This window comes from Scyliorhinus canicula, chromosome 8 (assembly GCF_902713615.1).
Source record: "Scyliorhinus canicula chromosome 8, sScyCan1.1, whole genome shotgun sequence".
NCBI classification, from domain to species: Eukaryota; Metazoa; Chordata; class Chondrichthyes; order Carcharhiniformes; family Scyliorhinidae; genus Scyliorhinus; species Scyliorhinus canicula.
In genome coordinates this window covers 4,603,538-4,626,794 of record NC_052153.1, presented here as the reverse complement: position 1 = coordinate 4,626,794, position 23,257 = coordinate 4,603,538, and the positions used below count along the sequence as shown (strand labels likewise).

General features: G+C 45.6%; 2 protein-coding genes across 5 annotated transcripts in view; both read left to right on the top strand.

The window, feature by feature from the left end:
- Positions 1–21,268, top strand: part of fktn (fukutin) — a 26,993-nt gene extending 5,725 nt beyond the window's left edge. For 3 of the 4 annotated variants that reach the window (XM_038804047.1, XM_038804048.1, XM_038804052.1), the window contains 6 exons: positions 1,391–1,668; positions 3,653–3,785; positions 5,287–5,416; positions 7,033–7,166; positions 8,736–8,860; positions 20,681–21,268. In XM_038804047.1, coding sequence (XP_038659975.1) covers positions 1,391–1,668; positions 3,653–3,785; positions 5,287–5,416; positions 7,033–7,166; positions 8,736–8,860; positions 20,681–20,894 — 1,014 coding nt within the window. In that variant the 3' untranslated portion in view covers positions 20,895–21,268. Of the gene's footprint in view, positions 1–1,390; positions 1,669–3,652; positions 3,786–5,286; positions 5,417–7,032; positions 7,167–8,735; positions 8,861–17,124; positions 17,785–20,680 lie in introns of those variants that run through there. The other variant, XM_038804049.1, reaches the window with a different exon arrangement.
- Positions 21,005–23,257, top strand: LOC119970593. Its single transcript, XM_038805466.1, has 3 exons — positions 21,005–21,062; positions 21,314–21,838; positions 21,909–23,257. Exons 1-3 carry the CDS (start codon positions 21,005–21,007, stop codon positions 22,424–22,426), a joined length of 1,101 nt encoding a protein of 366 aa, XP_038661394.1. The 3' UTR covers positions 22,427–23,257.

Here is a 23,257-nt window from a genome sequence, read left to right as displayed (position 1 = left end):
TTGATTCATGGAGGTGCCACCCCCCCCCCCCCCCCCCCCCCCCCCCCTCCCCCTGACTTGGAATTATATATGTATTTTAAAATTCACTTATGGGATGTGGCCGTCGCTGGTTAGGCCAGCATTTTATTGCCCATCCCTAGTTGAACTTCAGAAGATGGTGGTGGTGTGTTGCCTTCTTGAACCTCTGCAGTCCTGGCGGTGTTACTATATTACAATCCTGGAACTCCCTCCCTAACAGCACAGTGGGTGTACCTGCACCGCATGGACTGCAGCGGTTCAAGAAGGCAGCTCACCACCTTCTCAAGAGAAATTGCCGTGTGCAATAAATACTGGCCCAGCCAGCAACACCCACATCCCATGAATGAATACATTTTTTAAAAATGAAAGGGGCTAAATGGCATTTTCTTACTCCAGGTATTATAATCTGATGATGCATATGTAACAGATACTTTCATGTTTAAAGTATAACAATGGATTTTTAAAAAAAATTTAGAGTACCCAATAATTTTTTCAAATTAAGGGCCAATTTAGAGAGGCCAATCCACCTACCCTGCACATCTTTGGGTTGTGGGGGTGAAACCCACGCAGACACTGGGAGAATGTGCAAACTCCTCACGGACAGTGACCCAGAGCCGGGATCGAACCTGGGACCTCAGCGATGCTAACAACTGTGCCACCGTGCTGCCCTTAACAATGGATATTATATTTATAAATAAAGTTTTAGCATTACCAATGTTTTCAGAATTTTAAAACTTAGTTATTCCCTGTGGGAAGCAATGCTTTCTATTGTGCGGAATTTGAAAGTGGGATCCCCAGTTTGAGGCTCAAATAAATCAAATCAGGGATTCCTTTGTTGAAGAATAGGTGCGTAATTCTTTAATGGAGTTCAACATCCATTTCCACCTCCGATACTGCCTGCTAAGAAGGGATGATTGATTAAAACAATGTATCATTTCTAACTGAGGATTTTGAACACTCATGAAATAAACTTATGATGAATACCTGTTAACCCGGAAGTGAGCTACCACAGGGAGAAAGGACACACTTCTGTAGCTTTAAAAGATGCTTTTTTTCATTTTAGCAACATGTTGAAATTATTTCACAGGCTGATTCCAGAAAAAAAAAAACGTGCTGGTGGTGCCAGGTATTTATTTTGATCTGATTTATATCTTTTCATTTGCTTCTGTGTAACTAAGTTCAGTAGCCATTGGATTTAAGCCACCTTCAAAGGAATTTGGTCAACGTTAATACTAATGCAAGATGCCCAGTTGCTTCAATGGATGAAGAGGAACCTCTTGCACCAGTTCTAACCTAATCAAATCAAACAATGTTTGAAAATACTGATTGTATTTATCACTTCCCAAAATAATTTATTTTCAAATCCTACAAGGTGCTCCTGAAGAAAGAAGCTGAAGAGGAGGGTTTTCAGTGGATGGAGTTGAGTGGTAAAGACCCAAGGCTGGCTGGGATGGATGGCCTTTCGGGTACAGAGATTCCATTGCACTACATCTTTAAGCTACAGAATCACGCCATCCACCTGGTGGTGTTTTACGAACGGAGTGGAAACTTCCTGTGGCATGGACAGCTGCGGCTCAAGCAAAACGCGGACAAAAAATTTGTGCACTTCCGAAAGCTGCATTTTGGGCGTTACCCTGGCGCCTACAACAGGTAAGTGGAAACGAGGTGATCCGAGACTTGTAAGAGATGTGCTGCTGGTCGACTCGGGGTAACCTCCGTAGATTTGTTTTACCTTTTCCAATAGAAAAGGACGTGCATTCCTTTAGTCCCTTTCACAACCTTTAGACATCCCAAAGTGCTTCATAGCCAATTAAATACTTTTGAAACTGTCATTGAGAGGCTTAGCGTTTCAGCCCATACAAATATAAATAAAAATGTAAATATAAATTACCTTTATTGTCACAAGTAGGCTTACATTAACACTGCAGTGAAGTTACTGTGAAAAGCCCTTAGTCGCCACATTCTGTTTGGGTACACAGAGGGAGAATTCAAATTCTCAGCTGGTACGGGAATTGAACCCGCACTGCCGGCCTTGTTTTGCATCACAGACCAGCTGTCTAGCCCGCTGAGCTAAAAATGATCTTTATTGTCACAAGTAGGCTTGCATTAACACAGCAATGAAGTTACTGTGAAAATCCCCTAGTTGCCACATTCCGGCGCCTGTTCGGGTACACAGAGGGAGAATTCAGAATTCTCAGCTGGTATGGGAATTGAACCCACGCTGCTGGCCTTGTCTAGCCCACTGAGCTAAAATTTGAGAAGTGGGAGCTAAACCAAGTGCCATTAATTAGTAAGTGGGATAAAGATAGAAGCAAAATCCCCAAGACTTCATTTAAGGACTCATCATCTATGAAGCGATTCCAAACAACCTATGATTTATTACATTTTATTTGGACTGTACATTTAAATAAACACACATTTTGTGTGGACATTAACCCATAGTCTGTCCTTTGTAAACCTGGTCATGGTATCTAACCGAATAAGCGACTGAGAAATCATGATATTGCAAATGAATTTTTCCACTCCGCTGTGTTAATGTTTTGTTAGAAACTGATCCTGCATCATCTCTAGCAGGATTTATGGTGATTGAATAAATCAAATTTTATATTTACTGCTTTGGTTTTTAAACTGGCCTCATGGAGATTTCATGTGTATTTCCAAACATTCTTCCTATAAATACTCCTAACCACTATCCTTGATGGGAGGTTTTCAGATATACATAAGATTGTGAGAAAGCTTGACATGTCGGATGCCGAGTGGCTTTTTCCTGTGGTTGGAGAGTCTGGAATCACGGTGATGGGTCTCGGGGTAAAAAGGGCTCAGTCATTTTGATCTGAAATGTGAAATTTCTACACTCCGAAGTTTGTGAATCTTTGGAGCCGTCATGCCGAAGAGAGTGCTGCATGTATCCAAAGCTGAGACTGATAATCATTTGGACTCACAAGGGAACAAGAAAGAGCTAGAGGATCGGATGAGAAAGTGGAGTTCAGGTCATGGATCAGCCCTGATCTTATAATATGGCAGAGCAGGCTCATGGAGCCATATGGTCTACTCCTGTCAAAACACTCCTACTTTGCTGGACATTAGTCTATGTTCCCAATTAGCATTAATTTAGCCCTAATGACCATGTACTTATTTGAAATGTTTTAATCAGAAACTCTAGAATTTAGATACTTTTGGAATAATTAAGTCTTGGGATCAGCAAATTTGCAGAAAGTCCAGTCAACAGTAGACTAACTATCAAAACGGTTCTACTAGCATGTTCTGTACCCCAGTATCATAAGTGATTTGCCTGGCTTGGAGAATCCGCAGAGAAACAATTTATCACCAAAATAATTTGGGGGGAGAAAAGAAATGTATTCACAGATGCAGATCCTATGTGGAGCCTCTGTTTTTATTCCATTTTATAATCCAAACGCAGGATTTGTGTTGCAGACCAATATAAACCAAGGGGAATCGCATTCACACCTAATCCTTTCCTGAAGATGTACTTGTAAAACGATGACAAAGCTACTGGTCTTTAATATTATCTCTTACCTTAACTATGCATTGCAACCTCAAACAATGCTGCTAGCAAGAAGAGGGGAGAAGGATCCATTCACTTATTTTGCTAACATTGTATTTACTATTACAGACCTGAGCTGCATCTGGCTTCAATTGATGGACTAGAAATCCATGTTCCTAAAGAAATAGCCAATTTTCTGGAAGAGTTTTCTCATTCGAGGTTCGTTGAATGCAGGTACAAGGAAGCGAGAATGTTTTATCAGGTTAGTCTGAACGGCAATAAATTCCCGATTATTATGATTATGGCCAAGTTTTGTTGCCATGAAAAAACTAACGCAAGCATAGAATTAACTTTGTTTTAGATTTAATGTCCAGCAACTAACTTTCAGATGTAGGTCGAAATATTCCACGATTATGGTAAAATGGAGGTGCAATTTGAGATTGGGGTGGGGACTGGAGAAGAGAATAGCTTTGATCTTCATATACCGTGCCAATATTTGGACACAATTTTTCACTATCGAGCTGAATAAATAGTGAAATAAAAGGAAGCACAGGAAAAACTATTTTGAACGTACAGAAACACTAAGTATCCTAGAAATTAATCCATGTTTCCTCTGGGTGCTCCGGTTTCCTTCCACAGTCCAAAGATGTGCAGGTTAGGTGGATTGGACATGCTAAATTGCCCTTATTGTCCGAAAAGGTTAGCTGGGGTTACGGGGATAGGGTGGAAGTGTGGGCTTGGGTAGGGTGCTCTTTCTGAGGGATGGTGCAGACTCAATGGGCCGAATGGCCTCCTTCTGTACTGTAAATTCTATAATTCTCTGTAAATTGAAGAAAAATAATGACCCTTTTGGTGTTGGGACTAGAGCAAAGTTAGGGCCAGGAAGTTTTTTAAAATAAAATTTAGAGTTCCCAATTAATTTTTTCCAATTAAGGGGCAATTTAGCGTGTTCAATCCACCTACCCTGCACATCTTTGGGTTGTGAGATCGAAACCCACGCAGACACTGGGAGAATGTGCAAACCACACGGACAGGGACCTAGAGCAGGGATCGAACCTGAGACCTCGGTGCCGTGAGGCAGCAGTGCTAACCACTGCGCCACCGTGCTGCCCCCGTAAATTGTTTTTTTAATGTATTCAGTCCATGGAACCATTACTTGAAGTAACTTTTAGCGTCTAATGAATTGAACTTTTATAAACATTATCGTGAACTTTTAGGGGAAAGTAATTGAGTATGTTAAGATTAATCCTCTTTGGAGCCCATAAGTTGTTTTTAACTTGGAAATTAGGGTCATAATAGTCAAAAATGCTAAGCTACACTATACTTAAATTAATGCAGAAACCTCATTGGGTTGCCTTAATGGAAATCCTATCCAGCAGTTGATCCCAAATCAAATATGTGTATAGTCATTTCCTAATTGTATGCTTGATTTATAAGTTTGTGCATAATTATGTGAACAGTAAATATACTGCTTGCCCGAGCAGCATATCTTTCTTGTCCAAGGTACCAGTGTAATGGCTTCATAATTATTCTTCATTCACTAGCTCAATTACAACTTATGTTTGTGTCAGTCATCACTGTGCCTACAGCATTGCTATACCTTGTTTGGGGGGAGGCATTACAATTAATTAACGTGTCAAGTTATTTTAAAGCGGCCTGGCTAAAGTCACATAACAAAGTATTCACAATGGGAGTATCCATTTTTAGTGGACGGTTCACTGTTTCTCTGCTTTAAATCCCAATATGCAACTGTTTAATTATAGGTGTACCCTGAGGACACATCGCAAGATGCTATGGAATTTAAGAAAAAGGCGAAGGATTTGCTTCATCGGGCTGCAGAAGTATTGAATAGACAGGAGGTGCCATTCTGGCTGAGCAGCGGAACATGCCTCGGTAAAGTACCATGTGCAAAATTTGGAATAGTTTGCTGAAAATGTACTGAAAGTTGCTTTGGAGACATACAATTCCAATTAATGTTTTCAATTAAAACAAGGAGGGATGGTCAGAAGATGTGAAAGTATTCAAAGTCCCAGCCATTCCTTGAATTAAGCTACCCTCCGTAGTTTGCGGAATGGAAGGACTAGAGCAGTATAATGAAACAGATGTAATAATTTTGGGTGGAAATTGCAAGCACAAAGGGGTCAAATGGATGCAGATTAAAGAAGCTGAAAGATCGGAGAAGAAATTAACCTGGAATCGGAGGAATGGAGGCTTCTCGGGAATGACCATTAAACCATGAACTGGATAGAAAAGTGTACAGTTAGAAAATCATGTACGTCAGGTAGCTTACACAACTGTCCAGGAAGGATTAATTAATACATTTTGTATTTCTGTTAATTCAAAGCAAAGACTGCTTTAGGAAAAAGAATAGAGGGCAAAGATGATAATTTAAGGACTTTTGAATTAAACTTCAAGGACAAGCTAAAGGACACAAATTTATAAGTAAGCAGCCTCAATGAAGGTTAGTCAATCATTGAGAAGAAAATTGTTCCCTCACTGCCTTCCCACACCGACTCATTACTGATTATGTAGAGCAGACTCTGAACAAGAGTTGACCCTCCTCCTTCAGATGCCATACACTAAGAGGGCGTTGGCAACCACAGCCACATTACATGGTAACGTGAATTAAAAATTGCATGAGTAAAAAACGAGAATCTCATTGGTGAAATCTCATTTGCAGATTTTCCCCATCCCCCACCAGTGATGTAATGAGGATCCCGCCCAGAAAGTTCAGGCACCTAATTTAGATAAATTATAATATCATTAAAGGGCTCCCCTGCCATATCATCCCCCGACATTGGGATTTTCCCCCCTCACCACTGGCTTTGAAAGCAGACCAAGGCAGGCCAGCAGCACGGTTCAATTCCCGTACCGGCCTCTCCAAACAGGCGCCGGAATGTGGCGACTAGGGGATTTTCACAGTAACTTCATTGAAGTTACATTTATCGTGACAATAAGCGATTTTCATTTCCCATTGGCGAGCTTTGCAATATGTTTTTAAAAATAGAAAACGGGCGAAGGGAACCCGCCAGGGGCGCATAGGTGAGTATAGCCCCCAGGGGGGAGAGGGAAATGCCTGGGTAGTGCCCTGGCTCACCCGCACCCCACCACCAGGCAAACCCCCCCCCCCCCCCCCCCCCCCCCCGGCAGCGCCAGGCCAGTACTCTGGGTGCTCCATGGAGGCTTCCCAGGCCTTGGAGGGGTTACCCTTGTGCATGTGGGAGGGTCTCCGTGCGTGTGTTGGGGGTGGCTTTGTCTTCAACATTATTGTTCTGGGTGAAACTCTGAGGTTATTGTTTTCTCTCTCTTCAGAAAGAAGGTGACATTTTGATGATTGCAGGATTTTTGGAAAGTGATGTTGGTTTAGAGATACAATAAGCTGCTGCAAGTGACATCCAGTCTAGACGTGGCGTTTTGACATTGTTATGAAGTGTTTAATGTTTTGGACTTTAGTAGTGCAAGCTGACAAAGGTCGTGCCGCCTAAAATGTTCCTTTCTCATTTTTCTAGGGTGGTTCAGACAATGTAATATCATACCATACAGTAAAGATGTGGATTTGGGAATATTGATAAAGGATTATAAAGTTGATATTATCACAGCGTTCCAGCGGGCAGGACTTCCGCTGAAGCATAAGTTTGGGAAAGTGAGTCAATGCAGAATTTCCTAAGTCGTCATTTCTTAGATAATTGAACATTTTATATCAATAATTAAAAGCTTTACATCTACTGGGATCGGTTTGAGTCGAGAGTTTCTGAAGACAAAAACAACATGGTTGGCTCAGGTATTATTGAAAATTGATTATTTAAAAACAGTCACAAATCCTGTTAAGTGAGCGGTAACCATTAGCTCAATCCCTTCAATTATCATACAATTAGGAAAAAGCTATGATAAAACAATCTGTTTATAAAGCTACCAACCAGCAATTAGCAACCTACTGTAAAACTAGCCAAATCTTCGTGGCCATTTTGTTTCCTCGTATACACCGTGGGGGCCATGGTAGCACAGTGGTTAGCACCGTTGCTTCACAGTGCCAGGATCCCAGGTTCGATTCCCAGCTTGGGTCACTTTCGGCGTTTGCACAGTCTCCCCGTGTCTGCGTGGGTTTCCTCCCACAGTCCACAAATGTGCAGATTAGGTGGATTGGCCATGCTAAATTGCACCTTAGTATCCAAAAAAGGTTAGGTGGGGTTACTGGGTCATGGGGACAGGGTGGATGTGTGGGCTTAGCTAGGGTGCCCGTTCCAAGGGCTGTTGCATACTCGATGGGCCGAGTGGCCTCCTTCTGCACTGTAAATTCTCTGATGATATGAATAGGAACGGTATAAAAATACCATAGGTAGAATAACAAATATACTTCTGGAATTGATGGTTAGAAGTGCTTTCAAGAAGTTTTTCCAGTACAGTCCTGCCCATTCTATGAACTGTGGTGCGCACATTCTGTTGTAAACTCAGCCTTTAGATTATTTCACTGGGCTGTAAAGTTTTAGTTCCTCTTTGTGCACTGTATGAGTTGAGAGAGCACAAGAACGAGAGATGCGTCGTCAGAATTTTTAACGGTTTCACGCCTCTTCTGTAACATATGCTGTAGGCCCATATCATGTAAAATAATACTTAGACGGGCAAGGACAGCAAATAAAACTATATTTTAATAATGTCAGCAGTTAAAGAGGTTGTTTGTGGAAAAGTTAAATTTTTCTGCCGTTGAGGGGCATTTGTTGGGATTAGAGGGAAAGGCTTTGTTGCTCAGATATTGTGACCGTCAGCTGTGGAAAATGATCTGTGGCTGCATGCTCACTGGAAACTCAGAGGGGAAAGAAAGATCTCTGGGTCGGCACTACATAAACACCACGTTTCAGCAAGAACTAAAAGTTCACTTGGCCAATGGAAATAAAATACCTCTTTGCCATTTTCCCGTTGCTTTACTCTGCTGATATTTCCGAGTTTGATTTTCTATAGAAAAGCTTATTTTCCTTTCTGGGAGTCAAATTGTCTACTTCAGTACATCCAGGAAAACATCTCAAACACGTCTCCAAAGCCATTTTTTTTAGAGTCTAGATCTTGATGGAGTCTATTACGAGTGGGCTTGGATCAGACAATAGTGCCTCCCATTAGTTAAAGCAGAGGAAGGACCCTGTTTAACCTAATCTCATCAAACCATGTCAAAATCTCCAATCAATTCAGTCCGACCTTTTTCTACTCTGTTTTGTTTAAGGAAGATGACAGTCTGGAGCTTTCCTTTCAGTCAGCAGGTGTGAAACTGGATGTCTTCTTTTTCTATGAAGAGGCTGACTACATGTGGAATGGAGGAACCCAGGTCAAAACTGGCAAAAAATTCAAGTATGTTGCTACCAATATTTATTTCCTTCAACTTGTGGTCAATGCTCCCTCTAATTTTTTCTATCCATGTGCAGAATTAATTTTGTTAGGTGCACCACTATCAAGGTCATGTGTGGGTGTGCACCCCCATGGAAAAATATCCTATTAATAATATTTATATTTACCACATAATCATTGTAGCCATGGGAGAAGAAAAAATTCAAACTCCAGCTACTGCCACAGTAATGTGCTGGTCCACACGTTACCAGATTAACCAAATTCAATTTTAAACTTAACATGGTGACATTTGAATTCACAATCTCTCGTGTTTAAGTTCAATGCCGTAACCACCACACCACCACACGTGAGGGAGGCATGTTAGTATTTATATTGCAGCTTGTATTTTAGTCATTTGACATTTTTTTTTAAACCAGGAGTTCAGCACAAGTCTGATGATGCGTTTCATAAAGAAGTTGCGATAATTACAAATTGCCTTTTAGCTTAGCAATACCTGTTTTGGAAATTCCCTGCTGGTAATTTTGTTTCCCAGTCTATTCCCCTTTCTGTTTTTATATTTAAAAACCTGAAACAGAAGATTCTAAATTAGTAAAGGCTGACTTCAAAGATCATTACGAATATGGGGACGATTTTCTCTTCCCCGTCATATGTTTGTAAAAGTAGTCACCAGTTCATGGTGCTCTGATAACCACAGCATCTTGTAGCTATTCTACAGAACAAACGCTGTTGCAAATTGTGTTTTACTGCATCCCCTTATTTTTAAAATTTTTTATTTGTTAGTAAATTTAGAGTACCCAATTCTTTTGTTTTCAATTAAGCGTAATTTAGCGTGTCAGTTCAGTTACCCTGCACGTCGTCTGGGTTGTGGGGGTGAGACCCACGCAGACACGGGGAGAATGTGCAAACTCCACACAGACAGTAACCTGGGGCCGGGATCGAACCTGGGTCCTCGGTGCCACTGTGTCGCCCACTGCTGTAACCCCTAATGAGATAGCATTGAATCCTACTTTTCCATATGTTGATTGGGTAAAAAATTGTGTTTAATTGTTTTATGTATTGTAAAACTACTGTAAACTTAAAAATTCACATACTGAATTATTCCAAAGAACTCCAGATTTTTGGGGGGGTTTTATTTACAAGAAGCAAGCATCATGAAAGGTTTAAAAACAGAAAATGCGGGACAAATTCACACTCGAAGGGTTTCTTCCACAAAACATTTGTCCTGTTTCCCGTTGGTTTCTGTTTTTATATTTCATTAGATGGTACTCTGCTTTATTTGTTATTTTGCTGATCCAGCTTCAGGCATCTGAAATTTTTGGTCCAATGTGTAAAGCACAAGTGCCATTTACCTGGTGAATATTCAGCCCTGTTCCAGTTTATATATGATGTGGAGATGCCGGCGTTGGACTGGGGTGAGCACAGTAAGAAGTCTTACAACACCAGGTTAAAGTCCAACAGGTTTGTTTCAAACACGAGCTTTCGGAGCACGGCTCCTTCTTCAGGTGAATGGAAAGGCTTGTTCCAGAAATGTTTATATAGACACAGTCAGAGATGCCCCGGAATGCGAGCACCTGCAGGCAATCAAATCATCAAAGATGCAGAGAGAGAGGTAACTCCAGGTTAAAGAGGTGTGAATTGTCCCAAGCCAGTTCAGTCGGTAGGCCTCTGCAAGTCCAGGCTTGTTGGTGGGGGCCGAATGTAATGCGACATGAATCCCAGATCCCGGTTGAGTCCGCATTCATGCGTGCGGAACTTAGCTATAAGTTTTTGCTCAGCAATTTTGCGTTGTCGCGTCTCCTGAAGGCCTCCTTGTAGAATGCTGACCCGGAGATCAGAGGCTGAATGTCCTTGACTGCTGAAGTGTTCCCCAACTGGAAGGGAACAGTCCTGCCTGTTGATAGTCGCACGATGCCCGTTTATTCGTTGTCGCAGTGTCTGCATGGTCTCGCCAATGTACCACGCTTCGGGACATCCTTTCCTGCAGCGTATGAGGTAGACTACATTGGTCGAGTCGCACGAGTATGCGCCGCGTACCTGGTGGGTGGTGTTTCCACGTGTAATGGTGGTGTCCATGTCGATGATCTGGCATGTCTTGCAGAGATTACCCTGGCAGGGTGTTGTGGTGTTGTGGTTGCTGTTCTGAAGGCTGGGTAATTTGCTGCAAACAATGGTTTGTTTGAGGTTGCGCGGTTGTTTGAAGGCCAGTAGTGGGGGTGTGGGGATGACCTTGGCAAGATGTCCATCCTCGCTGATGATGTGTTGGAGGCTGCGAAGAAGATGTCGTAGTTTCTCCGCCCCAGGAAAGTACTGGACGACGAAGGGTACTCTGTCAGTGGTGTCCCGTGTTTGTCTTCTGAGGAGGTCGGTGCGGTTTTTTGCTGTGGCGCGGTGGAACTGTCGATCAATGAGTCGAGCGCCATATCCCGTTCGTACGAGGGCATCTTTCAGCATCTGTAGGTGTCTGTTGCGCTCCTCCTTGTCTGAGCAGATCCTGTGTATACGGAGGGCTTGTCCATAGGGGATGGCTTCTTTAATGTGTTTCGGGTGAAAGCTGGAGAAGTGGAGCATCGTGAGATTATCTGTGGGCTTGCGGTAAAGCGAGGTGCTGAGGTGACCGTCCTTGATGGAGACGAGTGTGTCCAAGAATGGAACTGAATTTGGAGAATAGTCCATGGTGAGTTTGATGGTGGGATGGAACTTATTGATGTCATCGTGTAGTCGTTTCAGTGATGTCTCGCCGTGGGTCCAAAGGAAAAAAAATGTCATCGATGTATCTGGTGTATAGCATCGGTTGAAAGTCCTGTGTGGTGAGGAAGTCCTGTTCAAACTTGTGCATGAAGATGTTGGCATATTGAGGTGCAAATTTGGTCCCCATGGCTGTTCCGTGCGTCTGGATGAAGAATTTGTTGTCGAAGGTGAAGACGTTGTGGTCTAGAATGAAACGGATGAGTTGCAGAATTGCGTCTGGAGATTGGCAGTTGTCGGTGTTGAGGACTGAGGCTGTTGCAGCAATGCCGTCGTCATGGGGGATGCTGGTGTAGAGTGCCGAGACATCCATTGTGACGAGGAATGTTCCTGGTTCAACTGGTCCATGGGTGCTGAGTTTCTGTAGGAAGTCCGTCGTGTCGCGACAGAAGCTGGGTGTACCTTGTACGATGGGTTTCAAGATGCCCTCGATGTGGCCAGAGAGGTTCTCACACAGGGTCCCATTGCCTGAAACGATAGGACGGCCTGGTGTGTTGGCCTTGTGTATTTTCGGGAGGCAGTAGAGATCTCCAATGCGGGGATTACGTGGGATGAGAGCACGTAGGGTGTTCTGAAGGTCTGGATCTAAGGTCTTGATCAGTCTGCTGAGTTGGCGGATGTGTTCCTTGGTTGGATCTGCGGGTAACTGCCTGTAGTGTTCCTGGTTGTCGAGTTGTCGGTATACTTCTTTGCAGTAGTCTGTTCTGTTCAGTATGACGGTGGCCCCTCCTTTGTCTGCTGGTTTGATGACGATGTTGCGGTTGGTCTTGAGAGTGCGGATGGCGTTGCGTTGTGCTTGGGTGACGTTTGAGGCTGCCTTGTGATTGCGAGTGATGAATCTGGCATTGACACGACTTCTGACGGCTTGAGACTCCTCAAACACCTCGTACACCAACTCTACAGCAGTCGACGCAACCTGGAAACCAAGAGAGAGGCCATATTCTCAACTTGCGCTCAGGACACAGCAGACCAGCTGCGGAACACCGCCAAACAGATGAGACAGCAATACTATGCCACCTACATGCACACCAAGAACAGGAAGCTTGAGAAACTTGGCATCACCACCAGCAGCAATCAAGCTTCTCCCGGTACAACAGTCGAAAGCAATACAGGGAAATCCATTGTCAACTTGTCAGACTACACCCTTCAACCAGACGAAATCGAAGTCCTCAGCAGAGGGCTCAATTTCTGCACCACCACCAAAATGGACCCCATCAGTCTCGCGGCAGATACGGAGGAATTCATCAGGCGAATGAGGCTCCGGGAATTCTTCCACAGACCCCAAGAGGCCGACAGCGAACCCAGGGACACGACCAATGAACCGGAACAGCAGACCGCGAGATCTGCAGTGCAGCAACCGAAAAGGAAAGAGTCAAATTGGACCCCTCCGGAAGGCCGCTGCCCTAGACTCGACATGTGTGCTCAAGCCGTCAGAAGTCGTGTCAATGCCAGATTCATCACTCGCAATCACAAGGCAGCCTCAAACGTCACCCAAGCACAACGCAACGCCATCCACACTCTCAAGACCAACCGCAACATCGTCATCAAACCAGCAGACAAAGGAGGGGCCACCGTCATACTGAACAGAACAGAACAGACTACTGCAAAGAAGTATACCGACAACTCGACAACCAGGAACACTACAGGCAGTTACCCGCAGATCCAACCAAGGAACACATCCGCCAACTCAGCAGACTGATCAAGACCTTAGATCCAGACCTTCAGAACACCCTACGTGCTCTCATCCCACGTAATCCCCGCATTGGAGATCTCTACTGCCTCCTGAAAATACACAAGGCCAACACACCAGGCCGTCCTATCGTTTCAGGCAATGGGACCCTGTGTGAGAACCTCTCTGGCCACATCGGGGGCATCTTGAAACCCATCGTACAAGGTACACCCAGCTTCTGTCGCGACACGACGGACTTCCTACAGAAACTCAGCACCCATGGACCAGTTGAACCAGGAACATTCCTCGTCACAATGGATGTCTCGGCACTCTACACCAGCATCCCCCATGACGACGGCATTGCTGCAACAGCCTCAGTCCTCAACACCGACAACTGCCAATCTCCAGACGCAATTCTGCAACTCATCCGTTTCATTCTAGACCACAACGTCTTCACCTTCGACAACAAATTCTTCATCCAGACGCACGGAACAGCCATGGGGACCAAATTTGCACCTCAATATGCCAACATCTTCATGCACAAGTTTGAACAGGACTTCCTCACCACACAGGACTTTCAACCGATGCTATACACCAGATACATCGATGACATTTTTTTCCTTTGGACCCACGGCGAGACATCACTGAAACGACTACACGATGACATCAATAAGTTCCATCCCACCATCAAACTCACCATGGACTATTCTCCAAATTCAGTTCCATTCTTGGACACACTCGTCTCCATCAAGGACGGTCACCTCAGCACCTCGCTTTACCGCAAGCCCACAGATAATCTCACGATGCTCCACTTCTCCAGCTTTCACCCGAAACACATTAAAGAAGCCATCCCCTATGGACAAGCCCTCCGTATACACAGGATCTGCTCAGACAAGGAGGAGCGCAACAGACACCTACAGATGCTGAAAGATGCCCTCGTACGAACGGGATATGGCGCTCGACTCATTGATCGACAGTTCCACCGCGCCACAGCAAAAAACCGCACCGACCTCCTCAGAAGACAAACACGGGACACCACTGACAGAGTACCCTTCGTCGTCCAGTACTTTCCTGGGGCGGAGAAACTACGACATCTTCTTCGCAGCCTCCAACACATCATCAGCGAGGATGGACATCTTGCCAAGGTCATCCCCACACCCCCACTACTGGCCTTCAAACAACCGCGCAACCTCAAACAAACCATTGTTTGCAGCAAATTACCCAGCCTTCAGAACAGCAACCACAACACCACAAAACCCTGCCAGGGTAATCTCTGCAAGACATGCCAGATCATCGACATGGACACCACCATTACACGTGGAAACACCACCCACCAGGTACGCGGCGCATACTCGTGCGACTCGACCAATGTAGTCTACCTCATACGCTGCAGGAAAGGATGTCCCGAAGCGTGGTACATTGGCGAGACCATGCAGACACTGCGACAACGAATAAACGGGCATCGTGCGACTATCAACAGGCAGGACTGTTCCCTTCCAGTTGGGGAACACTTCAGCAGTCAAGGACATTCAGCCTCTGATCTCCGGGTCAGCATTCTACAAGGAGGCCTTCAGGAGACGCGACAACGCAAAATTGCTGAGCAAAAACTTATAGCTAAGTTCCGCACGCATGAATGCGGACTCAACCGGGATCTGGGATTCATGTCGCATTACATTCGGCCCCCACCAACAAGCCTGGACTTGCATAGGCCTACCGACTGAACTGGCTTGGGACAATTCACACCTCTTTAACCTGGAGTTACCTCTCTCTCTGCATCTTTGATGATTTGATTGCCTGCAGGTGCTCGCATTCCGGGGCATCTCTGACTGTGTCTATATAAACATTTCTGGAACAAGCCTTTCCATTCACCTGAAGAAGGAGCCGTGCTCCGAAAGCTCGTGTTTGAAACAAACCTGTTGGACTTTAACCTGGTGTTGTAAGACTTCTTACCCAGTTTATATAAACTCTGTTCGTATTTCACCGTGCTCAACTACTGGTTGAACCACCTCTGACTGCACCCTGGAATCAGAGAGAGAGATAGAGCACGCCACATGGTCTAATCGAGTGATACAGTTCCTATAAGCAACAAGACATTGGGTAAAAATTCTCCCAGCCCGCCCACAGTGGTTTTGTGTCAGGTAAGAGAGGAGAATCTAGCAGGAGCCAAAAGGTCGAAAACCTGCGGGTGTAAAACCAAGTAGTCATTCTCCCAATGGTGTGTTAATGGGGCTGTGGTGGTGGTGTGAATTACATATGCTGTCACTTGCATCTCATGAATGCTCATTCAAACAGTTGCCTGATGGTATCCCATCAGGGCTTCCAATCTTGCGTCACGCCTGTGGGTAATTACAGTATAAAACGGTATGAAACCCAATTCCTAAAAAGCGGGTCCGCAGTCCTCAGTCGACTTTGAGGTGAGCGCAACGCTGCCTTCCTGCTGCAGGGCTGCACCACCCCTGATGCCCTGTTCACCTCTCTGCCCAGGCAGACCGGCTCCTGCCTCCATTTTCACGCCGAGCTGGTCATCATGGACAGCACTGTGCTGCTGGACACATTGATCCTCCTGTGTCACCCTCTCGAAGCAGTGCTGCACCTGGGGTTGGGGTGTACAGGGGTCTCGTCCCCCCCCCCCCCGGTGATGCACACACCAATGTTGATCTGGACAGCACTGTGCTTTGGGACTCGTGCAGCCACCACAACAAAGGTCAGAATTCAACCTGGGGTGGAATGAGGCAGGTGGGGGGATGATGTATTTGGCCTGATGAAGACAAGGGGGTTGTGTGGAAGGAGGGATGTGCAAGCAGGAAAGGCGAGGGGCCGCAATGGCAGGCAGAGGGGCAAGTAAGTGTGTAAAGAAGATGAACAATTGAAGGCAGAGGGAAGACCGTGGGGAGGGAAGCTGGGTCCTGACAAGGCTGCATGAAAAGCTCTCAAACAAGGGGTCAAAGGCACAACATTGTGTACTGGAAGAGGATGTGCAAAGACTCCAGCTGCGGTGGGTAGAGGTCCAGGTTGGGCATGGGTGCCTCACAGGTGATGGCCTCGAGGGAGAGGAACTTGAATTGAGGAATAGTCTTCTTCTTGAGTCTTGTGTTAGCCTTATCCCTCTGGGTTCCTGACAACCTGCGTGGGCTGGTGAAGACAGATGGGCTGGAGAGAGTGATATGAAGGTGCTGAACTGGAATTTAAATATGTTGCCTGGACCTTCAAACCTGACAGCCAACGACAGGCAGATGAATCAGCTCAGAGGGTGCCGGTACATAATGATATTCCAAGTGCAGGAACTGGCACGGGCTCCCGCCATTCTGGCCAGTGGGAAAGCTGCCCAGAATTCCGCCTATTGCGTTTTATGTAGTGCCTTTTAAGGTAGTCCGACACCCTGGGTTACTTCACAGGTGAGTTAGCAAACAACATTGATGCCAAGCTGCATAAAGAGTTATTAGGACAGGTGACCAGAAGTTCAGTCAAAGAGGTAGGTTTTAAGGGGCCTCTTAAAGATGGAGAAAATGCGGAGAGCTTTTGGGAAGGAATTCCAGAGGAGCTAAAGGCACGGCCACCAATGTTGGAGCAAAGAAAACCATGGATACACAGGAGACCAGAGTTAGAGGAACATGGGTTCATGGAGCAGTGCTTCAGGCCCTCCTTGTTGTTGGGCTGGAGGAAGTTAAAACTGGTAGCTGTGCAGAGTCAAATCAAAATAGTTGATTCCCGGAGACCAGTGAATGCTAGGGTATTGCATTGCTTTTTCATGAATTAAAAAATTATTTTTAAAGACAAATGAAACCAATTATAACACAAAACAACTCAATGCTGTTGTGTATTCATCGTAATTCGAGTATTTCCTTCCTAGCAGCCTTGCAGTTGAACAGGGGCACTTTAAGAGATCGATCACGTGACATCACCATTTGCGCTGGCAAACTTGCAGTGTAACATAGCAGCCCGCAGTGTTAACATCTCCTGGTACAGCTCTTCGTTTATTTGAACCTCTTGAGGTCTGCAGGCTTAATTTTAAAACCACCCAAAAAAACTGGCGACGAGGGAGGCGAACAGGGTTTGTCGACACCTAAAAAGAAAAATAACTAATTAAAATGATCGCTGCACGAAAGCTGGTGATGGGGGAGCCAAACAACGGTTACAGCCACGGGATGAAGTAAAATTTCAGCGAGGAATCCAAAGATAACAACTTTAGAAAGGAGCTCGCCACGTGCTGTGCCCGAAATGATCTCTAACAGCACCGGGATGAGCAACAACAAATTCAGAGCTGGGGTTGTAAAACACAAAGGGAAAGAGGCTGAGCTTGAGTTGTGCATTGTTTTGGGGAAAATGGAAGTGCTGAACATTTGTGGCACATCATGCACACGCAGGTCCTTCCATAGTGAAAAATGGCCAGAGTAATTGGCTCTGTGGGGCTGTTCGATAAGAATGCAGAGCAATGGAGTTCATACGGAAACATAGAAATAGAAGCAGGAGGAGGCCATTCGGCCCTTCGAGCCTGCTCAGCCATTCATTATGATCATGGCTGACCATCAAGTTCAGTACCCTGATCCTGCCTCTCCCCCTCCTCCCCCATATTCCTTTAGCCCCGAAGAGCTATATCTAATTCCTTCTTGTAATTACACAACGCTTTGGCCTCAACTACTTTCTGTGGTAGTGAATTCCACAAATTCATCACTCTCTGGGTGAAGAAATTTCTCCTCACCTCTGACATGTCGCTCGAAAACTCTCGAAGATAGTGTGAAGAATGTGGACTGGAGAAGTGGTTCTATTGAGGGGCCGTTTGATGTAACAGCAATTAGATGGACAGATGACAGATTTGTCCTTGCACAGAGTCAAAGGAAAATACTAGCAATAATGGGAAGAACTTGGCTGAAAAAGATCAGATTAAATTGGGCCGTGGTAAATCTCATGACAGATTCTGAATCTACCTAAAATCTTGACAAACCATTCCATTGTCTTTATCGGCGAGCTGGGAAGCATGAAGGATATCTCAGTAAAGCTGAAGATCTAGGAAGAAGGCCAGGCAAGATTCATGAAGGCTAGGACAATGCCATACACAATCAGACCCAAGGTGGAGGCAAAATTAGAACGGCTGGTCAAAACAGGAGTCCTTGAACCCATGAACATTGAGTGATTGGACCACGCTGATCGCACCAATGATTGAAAAAAGAGAGATCTGTATGCATTTATGGCATTTTTAAAGTCACTATTAATCCTGCACTGTGCAGAGCATACCCTCTTCCTTCATGATGACTTATTCGCTGGGTTGGCTGGAGGCCAACACTTCAGTAAAATCAGCCGCAGTCAAGCACATCTTCAAATGAATATGAATTCAGATTCACAACAGTTCTTGACGATTGTGACACACAAAGGGTTATTTAAAGATTGAAAACCTACCGTTTGGTAGGCATCATTTCTGCGCCAGCGTTGTTCCAACAGGCTATGGACCAAAACATAAGTGGATCAGAGGGAGTCCAGTGTTACTTGGATGACATCTTGGTTACTAGAAAGAATGAGGAAGAACATCTCTGCAATCCGGATGTCAGACTCCAGAGATTTGAAGATTATGGATTAAGAATCTGAAAAGACAAATGTGAATTTTTCCAGTCTTCAATTGAATATCTGGTCAGGTCATCGACGACAAGGGACGGCATAAGTCACCTTAAAAAGGCAAAGCCGCTACTGAGGCACCCGCACCTCAGAACGTGAACCAACTTCAATCTTTCTTAGGGTTACTAAATTATTCTGGAAGGTTTGTCCCTAATCTGGCGACTATTCTAAAACCCGTACACAATCTACTGTGTCAAAATGAAAAGTGGACATGGGTGGATCAATCTGCGGTATTCGTGCAAGCCAGAGAGGTGCTACTCAAGTCAGAATTCCTGAAACATTTTCATCCAAATTTACTCCTACAACTGGCACGTGACACATCGCCTTAGGGGGTCGGGGCAGTGATTTCCCGCATAATGCTCACAGGTGAAGAGAAGCCAATAATCACATCCAGGACCTGGAATGAGGCCAAAAGCAATTATGTGCAGATAGAGAGAGAACCTCTGGGAGTCATTTTTGACATAAAACAGGTCTACCAATGCCTGTCTGGGAGGAAATTCATTTCATTGATGGACCATCGTCCACTAACAACGATTCTTGGACCTCATACCGGGTTTCCATCAATGGTAGCGAGCAGGATGCAGAGATGGGCATTGCTCTCGTCAGCGCACACATACACAATCAAGTATCGTCAGACAAGCCTTCATGAGAACACCGTTGGACTCTCCCGACTAATAACAATAATCTTTGTTAGTGTCACAAATAGGCTTACATTAACCCTGCAATGAAGTTACTGTGAAAAACCCCCTAGTTGCCACACTCTGGCACCTGTTCGGGCACATAGGGAGAATTCAGAATGTCCAATTCACCTAACAAACACGTCTTTGGGACTTTGTGGGAGGAAACGGGAGCACCCGGAGGAAACCCACGCAGACACGGGGAGAACATGCAGACTCCGCACAGACAGTGACCCGAGTTGGGAATCGACAGTGGTAACCGCTGTACTACCCTTACCAAATAGTTTGTCAATAAGCTGTTCGTGTGGAAACATTTTCTACTTTGAGCAAACATACGGGGAATGACCAGTACTATCAGAGTTCATGGACATGTAACTTTGAGGACAGATTTCAGGCGCAGACTCTGAGTTCAAGCCATATTCCGCTCAAAGACTTGAATTATCTATACAGGAAAGTTGTCTTCTCTGGGGAATGATGGGCATTATTCCACCACTATTAAGAAAATATATATTAAATTAATTACAGCAAGACCATTGTGATATTGTCGGGAGGAAGGAGATGGCCAGAAGCCATTTTTGGTGTCTGGAGCTTGACGCCAGAATTGAGAAGGCGGGAATGTATTTGTCTCAGACAAAGTGCGGGACCTGCTGCCATTAGCCTTGCTCCCCCCGCTGGAATGGCCAGAAGTGGCCTGGCAACAGATACATGTTGATTATGCCGGTCTATTTTGAAGGGCGTAGGTTTCTCATTCATGTCGATGCCCACTTGCACGGGTAAACGCGAAGTGTAACGTAGCAGCCTGGAGTGTTAACATCATAATAAAGCTGTTCATTTGTTTAAATCTCTGAGACTTCATTTTAAAACCGCACAACTGTGGATAAAAACAGAAAATGCTTGAAATACTCGGAAAGGGTTTGTCAGCATCCGTGGAGAGAGAAACCCACCAGTTAATGTTTCATGCCTGTGACGTTAAATGACCAAAGGGAGAATGGTGCAGGGCCAATGAGAGTGGTAAGTGACGACTAGGGGCTTTTCACAGTAACTTAATTGCAGTGTTAATGTAAGCCTACTTGTGACACTAATAAAGATGATGATTATTATTTTCCTACCGAATTATTTTTACAGATACATATTTCCTAAATTTACCCTCTGCTGGACTGAATTTCTGGAACTGAAAGTACGGGTCCCCTGCAAAACGCTCTCGTACGTGGAAGCAAACTATGGTAAGAACTGGGAAATCCCTGTAACCAGTTGGGATTGGAAAAGTTCACCAGCGAATGTGCAAGAAAATGGCATTTGGCCAATTGGCGACTGGGGTGAAGTCATCCAAGTACACTGAGCGTGGCTGAAACAAAGTGGGGAGGTGATAAAAAGGAGCATTGATGCCAGAAATGAGCCAGAACTACACGGCAAAGGTGACTCCAATGGTTAATTCTATCTGTTGAGAGGATGACTAATTTCAACACCGTGAAGGCTGTATTTACTGGGAACGGTTCCCCTTTGCTTTGTAATGTATTGAAGTAGAAATACAGTTTGGGAGACTGAATTTCCCCCGACTGTCCTGAGACGTTTAGAAATTACGTTAATCAAGCCTTAAATGTCATGCTTCGGATAACTTTCTGCCTGTTGTAGATTGGAATTATTTTGTAAATGTTGTGCTACTGAATGCTTTTTTACTTCAGATTAAAATGTTAACTTATTTGTTTTTTTAAATGATCTAGTTATTCATGAACAGAATTCTCCAGCTTAAATAAGCAGATGGGTTTTGGAAACAACACTGGCAATGGCTGGATATAGAACACTACAAAGTACTCAGACTGTGTACACGGGAAGTTGAGACTGTGTGTACACGGGAAGTTGAGACTGTGTGTACACGGGGAGCTGTGACTGTGTGTACACGGGGAGCTGCGACTGTGTGTACACGGGGAGCTGCGACTGTGTGCACACGGGGAGCTGCGACTGTGTGTACACGGGGAGCTGTGACTGTGTGTACACGGGGAGCTGTGACTGTGTGTACACGGGGAGCTGTGACTGTGTGTACACGGGGAGCTGTGACTGTGTGTACACGGGGAGCTGTGACTGTGTACACGGGGAGCTGTGACTGTGTACACGGGGAGCTGCGACTGTGTGTACACGGGGAGCTGCGACTGTGTGTACACGGGGAGCTGCGACTGTGTGTACACGGGGAGCTGCGACTGTGTGTACACGGGGAGCTGCGACTGTGTACACGGGGAGCTGCGACTGTGTGTACACGGGGAGCTGCGACTGTGTGTACACGGGGAGGTGAGACTGTGTGTACACTGGGAGGTGTGACTGTGTGTACACGGGGAGCTGCGACTGTGTACACGGGGAGCTGCGACTGTGTGTACACGGGGAGCTGCGACTGTGTGTACACGGGGAGCTGCGACTGTGTGTACACGGGGAGCTGCGACTGTGTGTACACGGGGAGCTGCGACTGTGTGTACACGGGGAGCTGCGACTGTGTACACGGGGAGCTGCGACTGTGTGTACACGGGGAGCTGCGACTGTGTGTACACGGGGAGCTGCGACTGTGTGTACACGGGGAGCTGCGACTGTGTACACGGGGAGCTGCGACTGTGTACACGGGGAGCTGCGACTGTACACGGGGAGCTGCGACTGTGTGTACACGGGGAGCTGCGACTGTGTGTACACGGGGAGCTGCGACTGTGTGTACACGGGGAGCTGCGACTGTGTGTACACGGGGAGCTGCGACTGTGTGTACACGGGGAGCTGCGACTGTGTGTACACGGGGAGCTGCGACTGTGTGTACACGGGGAGCTGCGACTGTGTGTACACGGGGAGCTGCGACTGTGTACACGGGGAGCTGAGACTGTGTACACGGGGAGCTGAGACTGTGTACACGGGGAGCTGCGACTGTGTGTACACGGGGAGCTGCGACTGTGTGTACACGGGGAGGTGAGACTGTGTGTACACGGGGAGCTGTGACTGTGTGTACACGGGGAGCTGAGACTGTGTACACGGGGTACTTGAGACTGGGCGCGCGCGGGGTGCTGAGACTGGGCGCGCGCGGGGTGCTGAGACTGGGCGCGCGCGGGGTGCTGAGACTGGGCGCGCGCGGGGTGCTGAGACTGGGCGCGCGCGGGGTGCTGAGACACTAGTGTTTACTATTCCAGCAAGGTGTTGGTCCAGCCGAGAAAGTTTGCCTTTGGAAAGAATGTACCTTTCCCTTTACCATTAATGTCATTATTTTACCACTTCCTGGTTTATGTATTGACTCTATCGCTGAGGCAAACTTCTCCATGGAACAGGCATTCTAATGTGCAACTGACTATATTCAGCAAAGTACAAGCTAAGATTTGAACTCTTGAAGAAACTTTCAGGGCTGCAAAGAGGATGGAGACCTGGTATAACCTTCTCTTTGGTCTTCACCCCACAATTCTTCTTATGTAGATTTATTTTATGAAGATGCTCAAAATCTCAAGTTCTTCTTACAGTGGGAAATCCTCAGTATTAATTATTCATTCTGGAGGTTGTGCACAGTGGATTTGCAGTATAGAATATGTTGGTATATAATAGGTTTGGAATTGCATTTGTCTAAGGCTATTGTATTAGACATAGACATAACAATGCAGAAGGAGGCCATTTGAGTTCACACCGGAAAGACCAACCCACACCTCCACCCTATCCCCACAACCCAGTAACCCCGCCGAACCTTTTTGA